The sequence below is a fragment of the Melospiza melodia genome, chromosome 5 (genome assembly GCF_035770615.1).
Source record: "Melospiza melodia melodia isolate bMelMel2 chromosome 5, bMelMel2.pri, whole genome shotgun sequence".
Classification (NCBI taxonomy): domain Eukaryota; kingdom Metazoa; phylum Chordata; class Aves; order Passeriformes; family Passerellidae; genus Melospiza; species Melospiza melodia.
Genome location: NC_086198.1, coordinates 25,218,858 through 25,242,816, shown reverse-complemented (window position 1 = coordinate 25,242,816; position 23,959 = coordinate 25,218,858). Strand labels below are relative to the sequence as shown.

Below are 23,959 nucleotides of genomic sequence, written 5' to 3'. Positions count from 1 at the left end.
AGATTTGAGTAATTTTGGGGCTGTTGGTTTTGGGGGCTGTTGATTTTGACTCAGTTATCTTCAGATAGCCCAATATTCTTCCTTAAGCTACATTGGAAATAGGACTTTTTGTCAAAGATCTGTGTGAAACTTCTTATCAGAAATCAGATATTTTTGGTAGCTGAAAGAGCTGGTAAGACATGCTCACTCTCTTCAGCCTGCCTTTTAAACAGCTGCCTGCCTGTAAAAACGCACCAAAAGGAATCTACAGATGCTCATATCTTTTCTCAGAATGCCCAGTTGATAAAAGTAATATTATTTTTTAATGTTTAATAGGACTTCATCCTTTGCCTCCCCTTTTCCAGTCAGCATGCTCATTTGCAGTAACATATTTTCAAGCCATATTTGTGAAGCTGATGGGAATGCCCTTGAAAGCAAGGGCAGGGGTGCTCTACTGAGTGTGCACTGTGCAGGTGTGACTTTTCAGAAATATGGCTTTGTCTTGCTGCCATGCGGACCACTGCAGGATTGAAATAAATGGGAACAGAGTGAGGAGTACACCAAGTGCTTTTGAAAATCATATTACTAATCAAAGCCTGGGCCTACCACAAGTGAGACTGTCAAATGTCACAGCTTTGCAGTGTGTAGTACCAGCCCATCAAATCTGGCATCTAGGCACCCATTCCCTAATTACCCCTTACATTTCTGCTATCCATCCTCATGTTATGCCAAGGTTTAGTGCATCCTGCCCACCTTGCACTTGCTGCCTTGGAGCTGTGGGGTTTGCTGGGGTGCACATCTTGGACCTTGGGGTGTCTCAGTAGTCGTGGACCAGCCACAGCTTCTGTGCTGCCTGCCAGTGGCCAGCAAGCCTGGCTGAATGACCTTTACAGCTCTCTGCCATAACCTGGGAAGGAAAATGGGCTCTCTCTGGGTGTTCCAAACATAAGTTTTCCCTGTGTTTCTCTAGGGACTCGTGGTGGTTTATTTCTTTGGAAGAACCATCCTTACTAGTTCACCTTCAGGGTCTGAAGGTAGATTCTTCCCTCTGCCAGACTGGAGCCCTCTGTGCCTGGGCAGCCCTTTCCAGGAGGTGTCTGTGCCCATGCCATTCTGCATCTACAGCTCCTCAGAGAGGCTGTGTCCTCTAGACAAAAGGCAGCACAGTGGGGAGGGATTTCTGTCTGTGCCTGAGGAAGGGCTTTTCTTTCTTTGGGTAAGTGTCTGCTCACAGCTCTGAGGGGCAGTAGCTGGCAGAGCATAAGTGATGTGACACCCTGGGATGTCACTGTGGCCTCTCACTTCTTGCTCTTGCATTCCTGCCTTAACATGGCCAGAAACAGCCTTAGAAAGTGAAGGCAGTGTTAATAGCTGAGCCAGCCTCTCTCAGATCCTAAGACTGTAAGTAGCCATGCTAAATAAATGAGTGAGCAGTACCACATGTGTCATGCAGGCAAACCATCAAGAATCACTAGTGTCTCTGGATGAAAGGAGACTGCAGAATCTTTTGTTGCTTGGAACTTCTCAGCCTTGACCTGTGGAACCATGTTGCCACTGCTGTGATCAGCCGTGTTCTGGAGGAGTGTCACCTGCTTTGGTCTGTCCTCGGTCCTTTGCTGTCTTCCCCCCACACTTACTTTTTGTTCAGTGAGTCTGCTCTCTGTTTACATTTCCTCCCTTGTAGCCAAATTATCAGTCTTATCAGCTTCAGTGCTGCTGCTTGTCTGTCTCTTATCAGGCTTTTTTTCCTACTGCTCTGCTTTCTGCTGCCAGCATAGCACCATTCACCAAGTTCAGGAAAGGAAAACCTCAAGTTTTTCAACTGGACTTGTAAAACCCAGCCTTCTCGATGGATGTAGTAAACTTAAGGTGTTGAAAATCAGAGGATGTTACATTTTGATGTAAGCATTGCTTGCTCCATGCTTCAGAGTTTTTGCCCCGTGCTGAGAGAGGTTTGAGCATGAGGTGCACAGCTGTCCTTAGGTGAGAGCAGCAGGCAGGTAGTGAGGATAGCTGTCCTGTGGTGGGGATGTGGGCTCCCCATGGGCTTTGCTCCTGTAGCCTGGTGCTGTGCAGGTGCAGAGCACAGCGTTTCTCACACCCTTGTGTGCAATAGTGTCACATAATCCGAGCACAAGATGCAACAAGCATGTAATGGCTTCTCAGAGACGCTCTGCAAAGAGCAGGGAGTGGAAATTGCAGGGCTGGTGTCAGGCAGGGTGGTTCCAGCTGTCTACGTGGTGTGTGTCTCATCCCCCTGGCCCTGCCATGTAGAGTCACCAAGGTGTGTTCCTGAAAGTGTCCAAGAGCTCTGGCCTCCTCCCTGTGCACCTCCCTCTGACTGTACTGCTGACAAACCACAGCCTGCAGAGGTGGTGAAGCCACAGGAGCAGTTTAAGCTGGCTGGGTTAGATTATGTTTTCAAAAAGCACCTGACAGCTTTGCAAGGTCTGTGTTTAGTTTAAGTGGTTTATAGAGTCTGATTTCTTCCTCCTGCTCCCGGGCTCCAGATGTTTCCTGTGACAGCTGGAGTGTGGGGTGCCTGGGTGGTCAGAGGTGAAAATGGGCAGAGGGAAATCAGAGGGTCCTGCTTGGGAGCTTTAAGGGAGAGGGGAAGGGGCAAAAAGGCCTTGGGAAAACACCATGATTTCCCCCTCCCCAGTTACCAGTTTCCAAGTGGCAGAATCACACTTCCACTGGGGATGATGTTTTCTGGAAAAGCTGGTGAGTGTACTTGTGCTGCTTCTGGTTAAACAGCTGGTATTTTACTGCTATTTAACGATAAAAACTAGGACATGGAAGTTATGCTGGCAAAAAAAGGAGAAACTTTCATAAGGGGAGGGAGATACTTTCTCTCTTACTGCTCTTTCAGTTGCAGGCATTTTGATTGTTGCACATTAGTTTTCTCTTTTTCCAGTTTCTTTAAAGCACTTAGACATGTTTTAATGTTCAGCTGCTTCTATAGGACTGAAATGAAGCTCATCACAGCCTAGAAGTAGAGCCATGATATCCATATGCAGAAACATCTTTGGGATATATATGCCATTGGAGATGGGGAGTCAGCTGAAATTTACTAATTAGTGTATAAAGATCTTGTCAGGGCATTTGGTAGATCCACTGTTGCTTCCTTGCTTTTTGTACAGTGGCTTAGTAAAATGGTGGTGACTGATCAGTTTGGGCCATGATGTTTTTCTGATTTTCTTGTGGTGCTTGTTGGAGGCAGTAACAGATTTTTATGGAGTTTTTGGCTGTTGAATCATGCTTCCCTAAGTGCTAATGCTGTTAGTGTCACCTTGTTAGAGGGTTTAATGTGTTGGTGAAATTCATCTCCATAAGGAGAGAACTCTGCTCCTTTCCTACAAGAATTAAGGCTTTTCAGTTCACAGAGAATAGAATTATTATACAGGTGACATTTAGGTCACTCTTGGTGTGATTGAATATTCGGCTGCCTTGTGTATTGAAACATTGTATCTCACATTTCTGAATTTTAGATCTGGGTTGCACAATGCTCATGCATCCTCAGTGTGGATGTAGACTATATTAACAAGCATGGCAGTGCAAAGAAGTTGGTTCATCTGTCCTCAGACTTGCAAGCTGCTAGCATTAACCCAGAGGAATTTCTTACCTTAGCTTACCTGTTTCTCTGTTCCCTGTGTTTCTACTACCATCTCTTATCTGGGCAAGCTAGTAAGACGTATTTTTGAGAATCTGTGAGCACTTTCCTTGCAGACATTAACAACAAAGAAGAGCAAACGCTCTGAGTTGCTTATTGTCAAGCTGGGGAGACCATGAAGAGTTTTGAGCAGATGTCCTAGCAGACTGGAATCACTTGAAATGCTTCCAAGACGCAGCTTCTTCTGACCAAAATGCAGATTTTGCCACTGAAGGTGTAACCTCAGGGCTGATGGTTTCTGTGTAGTTTCCAGGCAGCAGAAGCCATCTGGTGCTGTTCCTGTACATCCTGGTACACATATGGCTGAAGGTTTTGCCCCATCCTCCAGCAAAAGCCTGTCTTGTGAGCAGCTGGAAGCTATACATAGACAGGGTGTACCAACTCTCTGATAAAATTACTAGGAGTACAAAAGCTAATTAATCATTCATTGCCTGTGCATTCTAATTAGAACAGTCTAAGTGAGTGCTTTGTGCTTCTAGCAGTTGCAGGCACTGAAGATCCTGTTTAGGATCCAAAGATGTAGGGGCAAAGCATGGGCCCTGTTTTATAAAATGGCAAGCTATGGACTGATGGTGGGCTTGTCAGGGGTTTTCATTCTTGTCCCAGCCTTACTGCCATTCCCAAACCTTCAGGCTAAATGCACTGATTGTCACAAAGTTGAGTTGTAGAAACATACTCCACTTATCCCCAGCTTTTGCTGGAGTGTCCTTGCAAAGCAAGAAAACACAAGTGCAGTCCTGGGAAGCAGAGCTGTCCCCATTCACAGATGAGCTGTTCTGGAGACGTTTTGCCTCACTCTTTACTGCAGTGTATTTTATGGAAAGATCTAACAGGGTTAAAACCAGAAAAAGTGAAACCTTGGTATACCTGTTTCTGGTTTCTGTTCTGAGAAACCAAAGCTGAAACTCCAGCAGATATGAAGAACTGATAAATGACTTCAAAGCATTGGTGCTGTTTTGAGACAGCTGACAGCTTCAGGAAGAAAAGATTATTTCAGTGTCTACTTCTTGGAACTTAGGAGGTTTTTGTTTGTTTTTTGAAGGTTTTATGAGGTGTTGAAACACTGTATTGCATAACTGCTTCAGCCCTTCCCTGTTGCTTTCAGGGTTTTGTTCTGCTTAGCTTTGGGATAATTTTGCCTGTTAAGCCCCCTTGACTGGTTTTATTCACCAATTACACAAGACACAATACTAAGAATAAACTTCACCTTTCGTACTCTTCATCTCAGTGCAGTGACACATCTTCTCTAAGGAGTGAATAATGGTGTTGTGCTGCTTTGGAAGTTTAAATGTGTACCAACCACTAAAACATCTAATATTTTGATGGGAGGTCAGCATAGAAGTAGTTTCAGATTGATGTTTTTGATATCCCATGTAAGCTGAGGTGGTACATTTAGTGACTTGGCAGCTGACAGTGAGCTGGGACCCTTGTTGGACTGCCTGGGCAGCCTGTGATCCCAGGAGAAGGCTGGCTTTTTTCCATCTCTGGAAAGAAACGTGTCTGAGTGTATAAAACTTGAAACTATTTGGCATTTACATTTCTTCATGACTTTTCAGGCAAACTGCTATTGACAGGGTCTCAGGAATGTTTTTTGGTAAGATGGGCCATACATCACCTTTCTAAAGGCAAAGAGCTTCATTTCCAAGGCAGGCATGGGTTTTTTTCTGTCTGTGGTTATGCACTGAGTCCAGGTGAGGCTGCACTCTGTTCCAGTGGTGAGCAGTGCAGTCACTGAAGGCTTTCAGTGACACAGGGCAGCCTTTCAAAATGAGCTGGTATTTATTTGTCTCTTGGGATGGCACATAGAGCAAGGTCACATTTGTGTTGCCAAATTAATCTTCAGATGGAGCCAGAGGGGACTGAAACACTCAGATTTCGTGACCTATTGGGTGTCCCCTCAGTGTCCCAGTGTGTGAAGTCCTTGCCACAGCCACATACCTCAAGGTACTCTTTCCTTATTTGCTGTACTGCTGTGGTCAGAATCCTGCCTCCTCCAGCTCCTGATGCTAATCTTTGGTCCCTGGAGTCTTCTGTCACCTCCCCAAGGTGCTTCAGTGATTCAGGGTCAGCTCCTGCAGGAAATAAGACTTACTGTGGCGAACACTGCTTTCCCAGGGAAGTGTTTTACATGGCTGCAGGCAGCAAAGCAGCGTCTGCTGTGGGTGCCCCAGCATCCCATATTGCCCATGTTTGCTGTTTTTCAGACTCATGATGTCTCCTGGAGTGTTTGGCGGTGTGCAGGGAGCAGCTTTGGCAGCAGGGCTGGCTGGTGACTTTGGGACCACTTTTGGGAGCTCAGGTGCTCTGGGTAACAGCCAAGTCTCAGTGCACCCTTCCAGCAGGGGTGAAGTGATGGGTTTGTAAATCAAAGGGTTTTCCTTGGAGAAGTGGATGGCTTTGTCCTGCTCTCCTTTTGTTGCTGTGATCAGCAGCTTTAATTCTGGACCTTGAGGTTGCAGAAACACACCTGTGTGAATTGGCCACGGTGCAGCAGGTAATGTTTGTAATGTTTGTCTTGCTGAGTGTCTGAGAGGAAGAGACCAGAGTCACATGTGCTGCTGGGACACCTTGTCTGCTGGCTGTCATTGACCTTGATCAGCCCTTACAGCTGCTGGTTGTTTAGAGCCCTCAGATAAAAATAGGCTCCCTCATTTATATATATATATATATATATGTAAATGAGCATGAACCAGACTGCCAAAGCAGTGCTATAGTTGGATGCTTGTGGGCCCAAGTGGGAAGCTGTGTGTTTAAACTGAGTTACCACCCTCAAACCTGGCTGTGTGTCTGTACTGGCACTGGGACTGGGTGAAATGAGTGCTGCTGCAAAGAGCTGCAGGACCAAGGGTGTTACTGGGGGGCAGGTCTCAAGCCCTCCTAAGATGTTTGTGTGCTTGTTACTTGTAAAACTGCACCTCTGTTGCCATGAAGTATTTTGAGTGAAATGAAGCAATGTTCAGGTGGCATTTTCCTCAGCTAGAATACATATTTAAATAGTTGTCACCTTTTTCTTCAAAAACATTGATTAGGGATTTTTCTCCTCATTTTCTCATTCCCAGACACAGAAGGCAAGCCCTCCTAGGGGTACCTTTTTCTACACTAATTTAAAACATGTAGATTAATTGGTAAGCAGGTTTTGGTGCTAAGCGTGTTAATGATTTCTGGATGCCTGTAATGTGGGGTATCATTTTTATGGAATGACATGTAGTGACCCTTTCCTTACATGTCCCAGGCAAGTGTGATTTCAGTAATTCTGATCACTGCCTTGTAGCTTACAGGGTGAAATCTTCCTTCATCCACCAGGAACACTTGAATTTGTTCAGGGAAAAAAAAGGAAAGCAACTTTGCGTCTTTCTGGCATGCAGGGAACTTTGCCATCAGTTGTGTGGTTTTATTGAAAAACAAGATGTTTTTTCATGCCCCTTTGTAAAAATTGTGTAATGAGTAAGATTTGGTTAAAGATGTTTTTAGAGTAGTTCTTAAACCTGCTTCAGTTGCCTAATGTGATGTAATGATGAAAAGTCAATTGTGGGTTGTCTTCCAGAGGACTTGAGTGATGATTTATTTAAAAATTTTTATTCCTTCATCTCATTTTACTTCCTTTATATGGTACTTTTTTTAAAAGAAGTGTTTGACAGTGATAGTAATAGGCTGATAGGTTCAGACTTGTTCCAAGGTCAGCATGGAGGGTGTTGTAACACATACCCATCAAGCAATAAATCAAGGTGAGGTGGATGGGATGTGGATGACATCCAGCTTTGTGGATGACTCATGTTCATTGGACATGAGAGCTATGGAAGGTCAAATATGTTTTACAGGGTCTGCTGTCTTCTCAGTGTTGGGTGATCCCTGAGTCAAAACTGAGTGGTATCAAATCTGGGATATCTGTTCCTGAATAACCTGATAGGTTTTCCTTGTCTTGAGGCTTGCTGCCATTGTGCTTGAGGCCTGTATACCTGCCTGCCTTCCGTGCCCTTCAAACAAGGCTTTCAGAAGAGCTCAGCAGTGACACATTTTCAGTGAACCTGGTGCTTTTTCTCCTGTTTTAAAACTGAATTGGGGATCAGGGCACCCACCTGAATGGCTTTGTGCGGGGATTTGCGCAGCCCTGGTGTCCGTGTGTGGCTGTGGGATGAGTACTGTGAGCAGAGACATTGTCCCTGCTCAACAGTGACACATTTTCAGTAAACCTGGTGCTTTTTTTCCTGTAGGATATGTTTTAAAGCTAAATTGGGGATCAGGGCATCAATCTGAACAGCTTTGCGCGTGGATTTGCGCAGCCCTGGTGTCCGTGTGTGGCTGTGGGATGAGTGCTGTGAGCAGAGACGTTGTCCCTGCTCAGCAGTGACAGATTCTCAGTAAACCTGGTGCTTTCTCTCCTGTAGGACATGTTTTAAAACTAAATTGGGGATCGGGGCACCCACCTGAATGGCTTTGCTTTGATCCTGACTTCAGCAATTGCAATCTAACCAGGACTAGTGCCATTCCACTTCTGATTCCCAGAAGTAGTCCAAGGCTCTCCTCTCACCACCAGCCTCCTCCTATCCACTGTCATAAAACTCCGTCCAATCACACTACTCTACATAACCTCACCCTCATTAAACCCTACACTCCTAAGTATCCTGGCTGTCCTCTCAGCAGCCCTGGGGGGATGAGTAGGACTCAACCAAACACAAATCCAAAAAATCCTAGCCTTTTCTTCCATCTCCTATCTAGGCTGAATAGCAATCATTATCATCTACAACCGTAAACTCACCCTCCTCAACTTCTACCTATACACTATAATAACTGCAACCATTTTCCTGGCCCTAAACACAATCAAAGTCCTAAAGCTGTCTACCCTAATAACTGCATGAACCAAAATTCCATCCCTGCGTGGATTTGCACAGCCCTGGTGTCCGTGTGTGGCTGTGGGATGAGTGCTGTGAGCAGAGATGTTGTCCCTGCTCAGCAGTGACACATTTTCAGTAAACCTGGTGCTTTTTCTCCTGTAGGACATGTTTTAAAGCTAAATTGGGGATCAGGGCACCAATCTGAACAGCTTTGCATGTGGATTTGCGCAGCCCTGGTGTCCGTGTGTGGCTGTGGGATGGGTGCTGTGAGCAGAGACATTGTCCCTGCTCAGCAGTGACACATTTTCAGTAAACCTGGTGGTTTTTCTCCTGTAGGATGTTTTAAAGCTAAATTGGGGATCAGGGCACCAATCTGAACAACTTTGCGCGCGGATTTACGCAGCCCTGGTGTCCGTGTGTGGCTGTGGGATGGGTGCTGTGAGCATCACGCTGTCCCTGTGTTCCCGCAGAGCCGATCGGGGCGCTGGCCGGGCAGCACATCGTGCTGTGGGATGGGTGCTGTGAGCATGACGTGTTCCCTGTGTTCCCACAGAGCCGATCGGGGCGCTGGCCGGGCAGCACATCGTGCACGTGGCCTGTGGGGAGTCGCACAGCGTGGCCCTCAGCGACCAGGGCCAGCTCTTCTCCTGGGGCGCCGGCAGCGACGGGCAGCTGGGGCTCACCACCATAGAGGATGCAGTGACTGTGCCAAGGTAAGCCTGCAGCAGGGTCAGCTTTCCTCAGGGAAGCTCCTTGGAGGGTTGCTCACCAAGGGTTGTGTCGGAACTCAGGAAATTCCTCTGGAGGACTCGAGACCCTGGCAGAGGGCTCGGAGACCTTGGCACGGAGTCAGAAACACCTGTGCCTTCGATTTTAACCCATGGAAACAATTACCAACTTTGTGCGAAGATGTACAAGCCACAAGAGTTTAAGTAGAATGATAGTTAATTTGTCACAGTTTAAGTAGAATGATAGTTAATTCTACGTGAAAAAGTAGAATTTTGGGGTTTTAGAATGGGTGTTCAGGAGGCAAGATGGAGGGATTTGGGTGTGTCCTGTCCTTCCTCTTGTTTCTTCTTAGCCTCCATCTTCTGCTGTGATGGTGGCACTTTTGGATTGGTTTAGAGTAGAGATGAGCTGTCTAACATAGGTGATAGGTATTGGAAAATTATTGTGAATAAAGTACATGTAGTTTTTAGGATGACAACACTGCCCAGTGTGCCTCAGTCTGACCTGCCAGACTGACCTTGGCGGGTCGGAGAAAGAATGTTATAGATAAGAAAAAATAAACAACCTTGAGAATGACAGCCAAGGAATCCCATCTTCTTCAGTCTCATGGCTGGGAAAAAGAGACTTTCTAACAGCTTGGGGTCATCTCGACACCAGAGACCTTGTCAGGGTTGCTCACTTTCTCTCAGTGTGGCAGGAATAGGGCCCTTCTCATGTTGGGATGAAGGTGATTCCTTCTCCTTGTCACTGCTGCCCCCGAGCCCTGCAGGAGGTTTGGGCTGAACGGACCTTCTGCCCATGGATGGCTGAGGGATGGAAAAGAAAATTGCAGCATGCTTAGCTTCCTCCCTGAAAAATGCCACAGTGTTTTGTACAGAAAAAGGATGTGCATGAAAGAGTATTTAAAAACAGAAATGCTGTTTGTACTTCAAGGTGTTTTATCAGCAGATGCAGTCTCTCATTTGGTCTGTTACTGCAGATCCAGTGCAGAGCAGAAGTTTGGGATGTCTCTCTGGGATGGCTGTCATTGTCAAAACAGAATTTAAAGGAAGAGTTTCAATGACAGAAGATTAATGTTTGAGCTGAAGCGCTCTGTGGGAAGACAGTCCTTCACTTGCATGTGGTTCTGATAAAACAGACAGAGCCTTGCATACCAATGCGATAGTGCCATTTTAAAAATAACGTTTTTGTGGAATAACTTGAACCTTTGACTTGCTATTTTCTGTACAAAGCACTGAAGAGGGTTTGGTGCTGTAACTCACTGGATCTGCTAGGCCCATAACAGCATGAAAAATGTCAGTGCCTGAAAAAAAATAGTGAAAGAGACACCAAGAACCAGCTATTTTCACCATTTCCAGATGGTTGGATTCAGTGTTATAGCAGGAAATGTAGTTGAGTTACTAGTTAAGTGTCTAGAGGTCTCCACAGATTTGCATCTGTTACATATGGATCTGTACTGCCTTCAAGACACTGTTCCTCAATCTCAAACTCATGGATTTTGTGTGTATACAACAAGTATCTGAGTGGAAATGGTAATTTTTGTCTAAGGTGATACTGTATTTGTGGACACTTACTCTAAAACCATGTTGTCTCCTTTAGGTTGATAAAGAAATTGAACCAACAGACGATCCTGCAGGTTTCCTGTGGAAATTGGCATTGCCTGGCTCTGGCAGCAGGTACTGTAACATCTGTTATTAATTACCAGAATTTGTGCTGTTATTTTGCAGTGTCCAAAACTGCATATTTCTGCACAATAAATCAAGGGCATCCCATGTTCTGACTGCTTTTGGGCCAAATGGGATGCTGTAAAATGGATCAGGTACCATGAATATTGAGGAAGAGCTTTGCCAATACTGTGAAGAAAGAAAACATTACACACAGACCACCCACTGTGGTGAATGATGGCATGAGTGCTTGAAAGCTTTCCATCTTGATTTAGAAAAATGTGTGTAATTAATTCCTTTGTGTTGAAATTTTCCTTGGCTGTTACTCTTTTATGTGAAATGAGGACTGTTTTTGTTGCACTGTTTGTTGTAGCAGTTGTATTTTGTGTTTTGCACTTAGTTGCTTGTGCGTTCATTTGCCTGGTGGCTTCAGGCCATGGTCTTTTTTTTTTTAAACAAAGAATGTCTCTCTTGATTTTGCTTTTTTTTTCTTTTCATCATGAGGCTTGGGTGGGAGCGAAGCCTCCAGGACTGTTTATTTTTAATTTTGGCAAACTTGCCTTTCTGTTGGCTAACTTTCTCTTTCTTTCCTTGTTTCAGATGGCCAGTTCTTCACATGGGGACAGAACAGCTACGGTCAGCTGGGCTTGGGCAAAGAATGTCCCTCCCAAGCCAGTCCACAGAGAGTCAAGTCTCTAGATGGGATCCCTTTGGCTCAGGTTGCTGCAGGGGGAGCCCACAGTTTTGCCCTTTCTCTCTCAGGAGCTGTGTTTGGCTGGGGGAAGAACAGCTCAGGACAGCTGGGACTAAGTGATGAACGAGGTACAAAAATTCTGCTCCTAGGTGAGGGAAGGACAGACTCCTTTGCCTGCTGTCTCCTTGCATTGGCAGTGTATATAAGTGGGTCTGTAACACTCAGCAGCTCCTTTTGGGGTGAGATGGCAGAGGAAGTCTCTGTCTCTACAGGCTTTTCATATGTAGTAGAGACAGAAACATGTTTTTTCCCCTTGTGGGTGTTAATTTAAGTGAGGAGGGTTAAAAAGAGAGGTCTTTCAAGTCTGAGTGTCAACATGCAAATATCAAAGAAAGTGCTCATATTCTTCCTCCCTCTTCTCAAAAATATTTTACCCATATTGTGTTTGTTTGAAGCTCGTTGGAGCAAAGGCTTTCCCTGCAGAACAGCAGGCTGAACTCATCTCCTCATTTCCCAACATGGTTTTCACTGGTGAGCAGCTATATGCTTCAAAACTCTGGCAGCAGTGAATATCTCAGTACTGTAAAATGTTGTCTAGTTCATTTGTTGCACAGTTACCAGACACATAGGGCCAATGGTAGTTTTCTCAGGTGCTAGTCTAAAAAGCCCGGATCTCTTCTGCTGCTTGTTCACACACTCTTAACTTTTTGGAATAAAACAGGTGAATGGAAGGTTTTCTTTGGAGCTTCAGGTCAGCCTCCTTATTGGTTTCTGCATAATTCCTGAGCAGATTTGAGTATCTAGGCAAGTTTCTGAGTGTAGATGTGATACCTAGCATGCACCTAGATACCTTGTATTGTCTGTAAAGTAGGGCTGACCTAATAGAAGAGCAGCAGTGTCCTTTCCATGTAGACTGGCAGATAAATGCTTCTAATTAAAACAAATCTGCAGTTTACATATGAGAGGCTTTCTCTGACATGGGGCTAATCTTAAATGAACAGAATAGGCATCAGCTTGTGGGATGGTGCTGGCCAGGGATCATATTCTGCTTCCCCCTCAGTGCCTGGCATTGTAGTAAATATGTGGTATTTATGGTAAGTGAATCACGATAAGACAGTGTGAATTAGACTTGTCAAACAAGAACAGCAAGGTCTGCAAACATGGGTATTCTGCAGCACTGTTATTATTAACAATTTTGCTGTAGAGAGAAGTGTCATTCCTGTGAAAAGAAAGATCAGAGTGCTAAAATACAGAAAAAGATAAATCAAAAATCAGCTCTCAATTCTAAACTCACAGAAGTGTGACTGTTTTTCTCTCACTACTCAGTAAAAAAGTGTCTTGCAAATCCTAAGGTGAGAATCTTAAGAAATGGGTAACTTCTATAGGTAGGAACTTGACTTTTTGTTGGTATGGAAAAAGCAGCTGCTCCCCTTAATATCTAATTGTTTTGGGGTGCCTACTGCTCCTTGAAGTGCTTAGCTTTTATTTTTACTGTATTCATCCCTAGGAGAAAGACTTTAAATGATTAGGGGTGGCAGAGTGGAGGAGAAAAGCATCACTTAATGGTTGATAGTGATTAACCTTTGCAAGTAGGAGGATCTTCTGCTTAAAGGATGACAAGAGAAGGAAAGCTGAGTATTTAAATACACATTGAGATTCAGCTTACCATGTGTCTTGCACAAGTGTCTCCCACGTGTCAGGGTTGTTCTATATGGAAAAGGTCTAAATAAGGTTTTAGAAACAAATATTTGCAGTCATCCCTGAGGAGTGTGAAGTGGAGCATGAAGCTGAAGGTGGGTGTATCTAGGCTGCACTCACCATGTCTTCCAAACAGCAAGTGCATGTTGAATTGGTACAAGATAATCAACATGTGCCCTCTTGGTCTGGACAACTTTGTTTGAGTCAGTCAAGCCTTTTAAGAATTCGAGGGGAAAAACAGTGAAGTACTCAAGGCCATGTGGGGCCTTTTTCTCCACAGTTGTTAAATTTCCCTTGTGCTCATGGACCACATCTGAAAACCAGACTGGCAGTGCTGTTCTTGGGCATGCAGGTTTGTGTTTGTGGAGCAGCTCCTTTATTTCCTTTGGCTTCGTTGCAGACCGAGAGTCCCCGTGTCACGTGAAGCTGCTGCGCTCTCAGAAGGTTGTTTACATCAGCTGTGGGGAGGAGCACACTGCAGTCCTGACAAAGGTAAAGGTGCTGGCCTGGGAGCCCTTTAGGTGGCCACTGCCTCACCTGCCTGCTGGTTTCACAGTAGCTTTCTGTATAATGGAAGAAAAACACAGATCGGCTTACTGTATTCCTTCTGACCCCAGTAAAAGAAACTAAGTGGAAAGTGTAGCCTCATTATTTATTCTGACTATCATTCCCAACACGATCTTTTGCTGGTTTTGAAGATGAAGATGTTAATAATCCACAGCAGCAAATAGCAAAACTCGGGTGAATAACTTGAAATGAATAGCTTTGGGAGGAAAAAAAATTAACAAACACACATTCAAAGGGATGAAAACAGCATTTTGTTGGAAAATAGAGTAATATTATGCATCAGAGTAAGATGGAAGCTAAAATTAATGAGTGTTTAAATTTAACATTAGCAGTCACAACATTTACAAGAGGTTTTCAGTTCCAAACCTGCTGTTTCCTAGTGGTGTATAATTTAGTGGCCAGAGGACAGGGCTAGGGTTTGAAAGAGAGCAGCTCAGTTCTTGCCTTGCCTCTGCCACTTTGTGGTTGTTGCTTCCTGTTTTGGAGCCTTGGTGTTTTCCACTGTAAAATGAATTAAACAACTGACTTTGGGATTCCTGTGGGGAAAAACACCATTGTAGAAAACTAGTTCTGTAGGAGCTTGTCTAGTGCAGAGATAACCTGAAGGTAATTCTGTTATTTTCTGATGGATGGCAGGGTAGCTTATGTGCAAGCTGCGTTAGCTGAACCCAACTTTCTTTTCTGGATCTTTTGAAAATCCCCATCAGTGTCTGCCTAAGCTTTGGGCTCATACTGAGTCTGTAGTCAGAGAGATGCTGCTGGGCTCTGGGTCCCTAAATGGAGGCTCTGCTGTTTGGTTTGCTAACAGAGTGGAGGGGTGTTCACCTTCGGTGCAGGTTCCTGCGGGCAGCTGGGCCACGACTCCATGAATGATGAGGTGAACCCCCGAAGAGTTCTGGAGCTCATGGGCAGTGAAGTGTCCCAGATTGCTTGTGGCAGGTGAGTCCTGTGTGCAGTGAGAAACTTTTCCTTGGTGGAGGCTAATGCTGTACTGAATCATGCAAATAGGAGAAAATAGTCCTGCTTCTGCGTTCTATGTTCGCAGCTAAAGGAATTTAAATCTTGCTTTCCATGAGAATTTTAAGACCCTCTAAATGAGATGGTTTTTTAATTGGGGTTGTACCCTGCACTCTAACCTGTAAAAGATACCTTCCCAACTTAATAATTCAGCAAGACTTTAGAGCAGAAGCCCCTTTGGTCACAAGTTTCCAGCCTCTTGAATGAAAAGTGAGTTAGCAGCCCTGGTGCTGTGTGGTTGCCTTTCAGAATATTCAGGCTTAGCAAGTGACTAAGCTGATCCTGTGAGCCTGATACCAGCTGTGTGTCTGCACAAGCTGCTCTTTGTCCCTTACACCTAAAGGGCTCCATCCCACAAACTGGTGCCATCAGGTGGCAAAAACTGGGCATTGGTGCCCGTGTAAATGTGCTGCTTGGCACCAGCTTCTGGCCTAGGAGAAATGAGAATAAGTTGTAGGTGGCATTTGGTTTGGTTGTTGGGTTTTTCCCCCACCTTGGTTTTGGTCTTTGTTTTATTTTGAATTTATTGTTAAACAACGCCCAAACTCTGTGCCCATCTCTTGCAGACATCACACTTTAGCCTTTGTGCCTTCTTCAGGAATGATCTATGCATTTGGCTGTGGAACAAGAGGCCAGCTGGGAACAGGGCACACTTGCAATGTGAAGTGTCCCTCTCCTGTCAAGGGTCACTGGGCAGCTCACAATGGGCAACTCTCAGGGAAACCTGGTATGTACTGTGCTCGATTTGAAATGGCAGATGGACGTAAATAACTTCACCCATGGTTGTCTAAAGACATCTTAACATTGTTCTGTGAAATTTCTGGAACTGCCAAAAGAAACCCATCCTATTGTCCCCAGTGCACTGTGGTAATTTCTGGGTGACCTTTTGCTCTTTCTGTTAATGTGTGCTCTCTCCCTTTCTCTTTTTATGGCAGAGCTCAGCATCTGCCAATCTTGAGACTTCATGAAATTGTACTGCTACTTTACTAATACTGTTCCAAACACTTTGTTCTCTCTTTAAAGCCCCTATTGCAGTTTAAAAATGACAGCTTTCCCCTCCTGTGTCCCTCTTATGAAAGTGCTACAGTGCTTGAGTTCCAGCTGATTTCAGCAGGGCCTTCAAAGGACCCAGGTGCTCCTTGTAGTTGTACTGGCAGTGCAAATGGGAGGGGAGAAAGTATAAATAGGGTCTTGCATTCATCAGCCTCTAACACAGCTGTGTCTTTCTCAAACAGATGCCTGTAAATACCACATTGTTAAACATATCTTCTCTGGAGGAGACCAAACTTTTGTGCTTTGCTCCAAATACGAGGTAAACCAAATAGAAGTATCTTTTCAAGTCTTCTCCCCTGTCCCAGCATTCACAACACAGCTTTTGTTTTTGCTAAAATCTTCTGGAATGAGAGTATTTCTTTGGACTCCATTCTGCCTTACAAAACTTACCAGCTCTGACAGTTTTTGCAGGGATTTCCACCTTCAGTGGCTGAAAGTTGCCTTTCTTTAGAGGCACATCAAAGCCATTGGGAAGACACTGATTCCAGTTTAATCAGCAGGGAGGGGAATCCAGCCTTTGCAGATTGGAAGCAGGGGGCTGCTTTCCACCTCCTGTGGCACTGGCTTCTGCATGGTTGGTGTGTAGGACCTTCAGCCACATACAGTGGGATTTTGTCAGTCAGCACTGGATGGAGGGCTGAATGCTGAATTGATTTTCCCACTTCTGTCTTTTTTCTGTCAAGAAGTGTTTGGGATAAACTTTTGAGGCATGAAAATAGGTCTAAAATAACTGTACTAAGCCTGTAGTTATATATGACAGTATTTACAAAGGCTTTGGTACATCTAGGAAATGTTATTTTGATTTTTTTATTTTCCTTTTTTTTAAAATATATTTGAGGATCCTTTTTTTCCTCAAACTTTTCATACCTTCCCTTTTGGACTTCTTAGTAATGTCAAAAACTTCTAACCAAACCTTTTCAGAGACCACACTAAGGAAGCTATCAGTTATTTATTAAAACAGAGATTATGGATAGGAAGGAATTGTTTTGCTGGCCTTGTCTTTGCTGAAATCTGTATTTTCTCACAGAATTCCTTGCCTGCTGATGATTTCCGGACCATAAATGAAACACGTTACACCTGTTTAATAAATGATGAAACTATAGATGTCTGGAGGCAAAAGCTTTTAGAAAAGAACAGTTCTAATTCTGTCAAGTAGGTATTGTGGCACTGGACAAGCCTTTTGTTGAAAGTTCTATTGAAATAGTTTTGTTGGCTTCCGTGCCATGCTTTCACTTGAAATTTAGCTACCTTTTCAAGTGTGGTTCTTGGTTGTTTCCAAGGGGAGGAGTTGCCAGTCACAAGGCTGCCAGGTGAGAGCTTCTGAGCAAAACCAGAGGAATTTGAGGCTGCCTCAGCATTGCAGATGGTGGGTGGGAACTTGATTTTAAAGTTGTCCTGCATTGTGTGCTTAAAATTCATGAGAAGCAACAAGAACTTGTGTGCAGACTGATTAAGTTCTTTCCCCACTGTGCCTGCCACGAGAGGGGCAGAATAGGTGGAAAGGAGGCACTAATTCCTCCTTTCCAGGAGGGGCCTTACATGATCCTGAATGAAGTCTTGCCCTCTGTGCCTCTAAAGGGGTTATCCTGACCTTGTTTCCCATAAAAGGAAGGGAAGAGAGATGAAGAGGTTTACTGAGGCATCCATTCATAACCTGTATCTCTGTTTTCTTTTCTATTCCTGCTGCAATCAGTAATGTTGTTCAGATACTGTCCTCAGCTGCCTGCTGGAATGGAAGCTTCTTGGAGAAGAAGTAAGTGCCACATTTCCAGATGTATGCCTTTCCCTTGATGCAGACTAGAATCCCTTTGCTTCACTCTCTTCTGCAGTGGGAGTTGATTTTTTTGATCAGGCAGGAGATGAGGGCAGAGGATGTTCCCTAAAGGGATGGGGTGGTCAGAGCTGGGTAAGGAAGGCAAATGGCCTAAGAGAGTGAGTGAACTGTAAGTGGCACAGATCTCCTGGAGTTGCCACAACTGTTATTCTTCCTTATGAAACAGACACCAATGTCTTTAAAGAGAGGGATAGGAATAGGACATTAGGGGAAATTAGGGATGCCAGGTATCTGAATAGTCTCTCACCCAGCTGAACTAGCTGGTGCATGTGAAAGTACACTTCCACACAGGCTGCTCTTGAAAATACATTGGGGCAACAAGGAAGTGCTTTTCTTTTAGGTGACATCACACATGGAAAGTTTTGTGGCCCTGCTTGCAAAAGGAGGAATTTCAAACGGGTGTAACCCACAATAGGTGGGGACAAGGTTGTAAGACACATAGCTGAGTCAGAGGCTGTAGGTTGGGAAGGCTTGTGTTGGCTGTGTCTGTAAATGTTGAGGAGGTAACAGCATAAGATGAGGAGGAGGAGAAATTTTTCTGGTGATGTGATGAGTAAATGACCTGTAACTAGATGAAGAAAAACTTACTTACTCTGAGTAATCTTTGCGTGATACATTCCAAGAGCAACTTGAAGTGCTTGTCCAGTGGTTTCTTCTCTAGTGTTGTGACATGTTATTGCATCAGGAGAGTTGTGTCATGTTGGTTTAAAACCCTTGTTGAGGTATGCAAGTTGCTGAGTCACTTTAAATGGTCTCACGTCTCCCTTGAATGTGCAAATTAGTGGAGTTTATGGCTTCATCAGCCAAATACAGTTGTTCTTCCACTTCAGTGGTGTCTTGGCTAGTGCAGGACTTGACTTCTACAGAGAATCTTCAACCAAATGAATGTTAAATTCTGAAGGCCTAAATGAGGCTGTATTTAACTATGTACCTTTTTACATGAAGTCTCATGTCAAGGTGCACTTGACAGAAATACCCCAGTGCATCCCTCCAGTGTCCTAATGTAGGCCTGTTTGCATTACAGGATTGTATGGGGGAGCAGCTTTCCCATGGCTGTGTGCCTGAGCACAGCCAGCACTGCCTTTGCAGAGCACAGCCCCAGGTGTGCTGTGTACCACAGTGTGTCTCTGGGGAGCTGATTCCAGCCTGGAGCCTGTGCTGTTATAGGAATAACCATTCTACAGCAGCAGGCTGTGTTCAGCTCCTCTTGTGGTTACACCATCAAACTGACAAATGCATCCTGTCTGTAAGAGCTCCCTTCCCCATTCAGGGTGTCTGATACAGTGCTCTTAAGTCAGTGGAGGAGTCCTGGGGACACCAGAGACTTTGATGAAGTGTTTCTCTGCAAGAATCCCAGCCCTAACTGAGGCCCGGGGGAATTTGGGAGGGAGAGTCTTTGTTTCTCGTCTTATGAATTCTCTAGTGGTGATTCCTCTACTGCTTGCTCTCAGGCCGTGTCAATACACAGGTAATGGGGTCTCTTCCTTAACCTTATGCCTGTCTGTGATTTCTTTTTTTAAAGAATCGATGAACATTTTAAAACCAGTCCAAAGATCCCAGGGATTGACCTGAACTCCACAAGAGTGCTGTTTGAGAAGCTGATGAACTCTCAGCACTCCATTCTCCTAGAGCAGGTATTGCACTTCTGAGATTTGGATGTTCAGAGGGGAAAATAAGGACTTTGTCCCTCTCTAACATGCAAGTACCAGCAGCATTGTTGGGCTAAGGTTGTATTGCAAATCTGAAATCCAGACACTTAATGGTACTTCCCCTTTTACCTGAGCTGATTTTGACCTCCTCAGAAATGTCTTTTATTTAAAAACAAGTTTTATCTCATGGCATTTATACTTGAATGGCTGCTGAAATAAACTCTGTGTATGTTTTATTTATAATTATTATGTGTCTGTAAGGAGTTGAGTACTTTATGGTTGTATAACTTACTCAGAGAATTTCTTTCACAAGTGCAGATTGTGGGGTAAAAGCATACATGTTCCCCTTGCCCCTTTTAGCTATAATATTTTTAGCTTTAGGTTTTTTCACTCTGGTTTTGACTTTTAAAACAGACTTTTACCATTTCATCAGCCCTTAAACCATCTACATTGTAGGTGCTCTATCCCCCAGGATAAGCTGTCTTGTTTTGTTTTCTCTCTAGATACTGAAGAGCTTTGAAAGCTTTTTGATTCCTCAGCTGTCCAGCTCTCCACCAGATGTTGAGGCAATGAGGATCTATCTGATTCTCCCAGAATTCCCACCATTCCAAGACTCCAAGTATTACATCTCTCTGACCCTTCCTCTAGCAATGGCTATTTTGCGCCTGGACACCAACCCCAGCAAAGTGCTTGGTAAGTGTCATTTAAAAGTTGTTTTAATTTAGAAGTAAAATATAATTACAAAGAACACTTAATAGGGAGGTTAATCTAATTTACCTTATCTGCTTTACCCACATTCAGAGACTCAGTTCCAGATAAATTTGCATTTTTATAAAGAAACATAGATTTTTGTATAACATGAAGATTAAATTATCCTATTCTCTTAAATTTGATCTGCTGTTGATCACTTTAGAGTATGTTTTCTGTATAAGGTAAAAAAAGAATACTAAGTATAATATTAAATTATTTTGTCCTCTGCAAGATGCGGACAAAACTTGATCTGTTACTAAGCTGAACATTTAAACTCTTCTCCCACTTCTGATCTTAATTTCTAATATATTTTCCTCTGAGCTGATTTTAAACTGGACAGAACACATGCTGCTTAGGGATGTTGCTCACATTTGTTAAGCTACTGCTGTTGTGGTTATCTTACTCTGTTTCTTGAGGCTGTCCTGCACTAAACCTGGTATTATCATGTAAAATGCCATGCAGTGCATTCAGACCTCCAAAAGAATCCTGGGCTCCAGCTTTTACTTCGCAGGTGACTGACTCTAGTAAAGAAGCTAATAGTCAGGGTCCCTTCAGGGGAAATTAAGGGTTACCTGTCCTTGGCAAGAAGGAAATCAGCCTCTCTAAAGAGGGGGAGTTAATCCTTTAGTGCAGATGTGCCAGGAGACACGCTCTGACCCTGCTAGAAAAATCCGTGGTGCTACAGAGAATTGCCCAGGCAGCTCTTTGCTTGTCACTCCTGCAAGACAGATGTTTGCCCACAAGATCACAGCATCCTGAATGCCATTACAATGCTGGGTAATGACTGGTGTGGCTGGATGGGAAAGGGAGAAGCTGTTCAGTTTCTGGTATTTTGATGATTCTGCCTCACTTTCCTGTTGCTACAGCTAGGGCAGGAGTAGGGAAGTGTTTTGAAAGAGTCTTCAGGTGTATTCCCCCATTTTTCATGTGTAAGCCCTTATTTAGGGGATACTCTGGCCTTTGATTGAGGTTTGTATTGATGCCCTCTGTTTTCCAGATAACTGGTGGTCTCAGGTGTGCCCACGATACTTCCTCAGGCTTGTGGACCTCTACAAAGGTGCAGTGGTTTACCTCCTCAGTGGAAGGAAGACACTGCTGATCCCAGTCCTGTTCAGCAGCTACATTACAGCTGCTCTCAGGCTCCTGGAGAAACTCCACAAGGTGAGAGGAAAGCCTGGGCATGTGGTGGCTCAAGATGACTCAGTCCTGTCTGCCCTTGGGCAGTCGTGAGCTGTGTGTCGACGTGGGAGAGACGTCAGTGGCTTTCCTGAGTCCAAGGTTCTTGAAGATTGTTTAGTCCTGTCTCAAAGACTAGAAATAAGGTTACCCTAAAGAATGGCATCACAAACACCTGTCCCTTGATGGTCTCTGCTGTCACTGTGTTGTTGCAGAGTGGTTGAGGTGAGGAGGAGGGGGAACTAAAATAAGTTATAAAGAGGTTCTATTTGATTCTTCCTGGTTTATGCCAAAAATTTAAGAAATTGTGTATTGTTTGTGGAACATTCTGGGTCCTTCTGTTGCATAACTGAATTTATGAAAGCAAACCTGAAAAATATGTTAAAATATGCCAAATATTTCTATCTGTTCTCTTCACTAGGTGAATCAGAAGGTTAAACACGTGGAATATGATAAGTTTTATATCCCTGAGATTTCCAGCTTGGTGGACATTCAGGAGGATTATCTTATGTGGTTTTTGCACCAGGCTGGAATGGTAAGAGGTTTTATGTGTAGACATGAAATAGCTGCCCATGTTTGTGTCTCTGGCTGTAGATTTGTATTTCCAATATCCTTAATCAGAGCATAATATATTCAGTATAGGAGCTTCTATATGTTAAATATCTCAGATCTGGGTGCTTTACAAAATTGACCTAAAAATAAAAAGGCTGTCAAAAGAGTTGGGGCTAGCAGTGTTTAACCAAAGCTTGCAACAGTCTCTGTGATTGTTCATGTGAATTCCATTCAGTCTTTGCACAAGGTGATTAATTCAGTCACTGGATCCTTTTAATGTAATCAAGACCTCAGGAGCCAAGTCCTGTATTCTAAAATTATAATTTTTGCCCTTTACTTCTGCTGTTTAGGCAGGTATTGTGAATAATGTAGCCAGTGATGTTAAAATGTTGCTCTGTAAGAGGAGGCAGTGTGGCGTTCTGGCTAGGGGACTGAACCAAGCCTCAAGAGATGTGGGTTCTGTTCCTGGCTCTTCCAGTAACCTGCTGGGTGATCTTGGGTAAGACCCTTCACCTCTTTTATGTCTCACTTTCCCATCTGTAAGAAAGGAGATAACTAAAATGAGGGCTGGAATATGCTGTGTGGGAACCCAGTGAGATTATTTAATCTTAGCAAGGAAAGGAATCTCAAGTGTGAAAAGCCACCAAAAAACATGTGCTGAGGGATGCTGCAAGAGTAAAACCTGACTGTAGTGATAACTTTTGTGTGTGTTTTCATGGGCTTTGTAAGTGTTGTGTGTGCTGTGCCCCCATCCTCTACCTTCCATCATTTAAATAGTGCTGCTGTGTGCTTACCTTTAGTGAGCAGAACAATGAAGTACTGACTTAAATTTATGTAAGGAATAGTTAAAAATGTGTCAATATGGCTAATGATCAGTGATTTGCATTGCAGGGGTGTTCTTTTATCACCATGTAGTGGCCTCATGATCTCTCCTGTTGTTTAATTTGGTTTCTGCATTTGTTATTCTTCATAAGAGCAAGTTTCACCCATGGCAGACCAACACAGGATTCTATGCCAGTCAGTCCTCTTAGTAATGTTTGATGTTCATGTTTTGAATTAGACTTGTGCATTTTCTTGAGAAGGAAGTTCCCATGCTTTTCTTTAAGAGGAGGAAAAAGAGGTTGTTGGTTCCAAAGGAGGAAAATTTACTTTGGGTCACCTTTGGACTAGTCCATCTGAAAAACCCACGAGACACAAAATTGAAAGAGTAAAAGATTTTCATACTTCTCTTTTTCTTTCACAGAAAGTAAGGCCATCCATCATGCAGGTAAGAAAATTGTTTAAAGATTGTTCTTATTTAAATTATTAAATGGTTCTTATTTAAAGAAGTGGTCTGGAAGTTGTGGATAGAAACAAGAATTGCCTGTCTTTCTTGCAGGATGCTGTGACTCTCTGCTCTTACCCTTTCATCTTTGATGCTCAAGCTAAGACCAAGATGTTACAGACAGATGCAGAATTACAGATGCAGGTAATCATTCTCTCCCAATTTTCCTGACACATTTCTTTTTCTCTGCTTTTTGCAATGGTGCCTGCATGGAAAGGGGTTTTAAGTGGGAGCTGGTGTGTGCAACACTTTATTGTTTCCATGATACAGGAGAGCAGTGTAGCTGGAGAACCTCTTTGCCCTGGATAATGCAGAGGCAGTATTTCCCTTCAAAATGTTTGTCTGGCAACATCAGGGCTGCCTGATGTGCATGTGATGGAAATTTAAACTGTACAGGGAAGGGGTAGTTATGTATTTGTGATAATCCAAGGGTAAGGAGTAAGGTGAGGAGTTGTAAGACCGGATAAGCAGACAGAAGTCCAGGTAAGAGGACACTTGTTTTGAAATTTTTGCCTGCTGCAGGAGTGGTTGTTCCCTCTAACCATGAGGTGAGTGTTGTAGACCAGCTGCTGATGCTGTTTGCAGCCCACCCACCCAGGGGCAGTGAGGGGCACATCCCCGGGCCCTCCAGGAGGGTGGTGACAGCAGGTATCCAGCTCCAGCACCTGTAGGTGGCAGCCAAGCCAGCTCACAGCCAGGCTGTGACAGGGGCAGCTGGCCTCTGTGCCAGTGCAATGTCCCAGCAGCAGGCACTGCTCACACAGGTGC

At 44.1% G+C, this 23,959-nt stretch overlaps 1 protein-coding gene across 5 annotated transcripts in view; it reads left to right on the top strand.

Annotated features, from left to right (window-relative positions):
- HERC3 (HECT and RLD domain containing E3 ubiquitin protein ligase 3) overlaps positions 1 to 23,959 on the top strand; it is a 44,834-nt gene that overhangs the window by 10,627 nt on the left and 10,248 nt on the right. For 2 of the 5 annotated variants that reach the window (XM_063156630.1, XM_063156629.1), the window contains exons 3-17: positions 9,038 to 9,197; positions 10,813 to 10,889; positions 11,478 to 11,720; positions 13,670 to 13,761; positions 14,645 to 14,775; positions 15,420 to 15,580; positions 16,089 to 16,165; positions 16,934 to 17,058; positions 17,600 to 17,659; positions 19,263 to 19,374; positions 19,893 to 20,082; positions 21,137 to 21,300; positions 21,737 to 21,850; positions 23,111 to 23,134; positions 23,246 to 23,335. In XM_063156630.1, coding sequence (XP_063012700.1) covers positions 9,038 to 9,197; positions 10,813 to 10,889; positions 11,478 to 11,720; positions 13,670 to 13,761; positions 14,645 to 14,775; positions 15,420 to 15,580; positions 16,089 to 16,165; positions 16,934 to 17,058; positions 17,600 to 17,659; positions 19,263 to 19,374; positions 19,893 to 20,082; positions 21,137 to 21,300; positions 21,737 to 21,850; positions 23,111 to 23,134; positions 23,246 to 23,335 — 1,820 coding nt within the window. The remainder of the gene's footprint in view (positions 1 to 9,037; positions 9,198 to 10,812; positions 10,890 to 11,477; positions 11,721 to 13,669; positions 13,762 to 14,644; positions 14,776 to 15,419; positions 15,581 to 16,088; positions 16,166 to 16,933; positions 17,059 to 17,599; positions 17,660 to 19,262; positions 19,375 to 19,892; positions 20,083 to 21,136; positions 21,301 to 21,736; positions 21,851 to 23,110; positions 23,135 to 23,245; positions 23,336 to 23,959) is intronic. The other 3 variants (XM_063156631.1, XM_063156632.1, XM_063156633.1) reach the window with 3 other exon arrangements.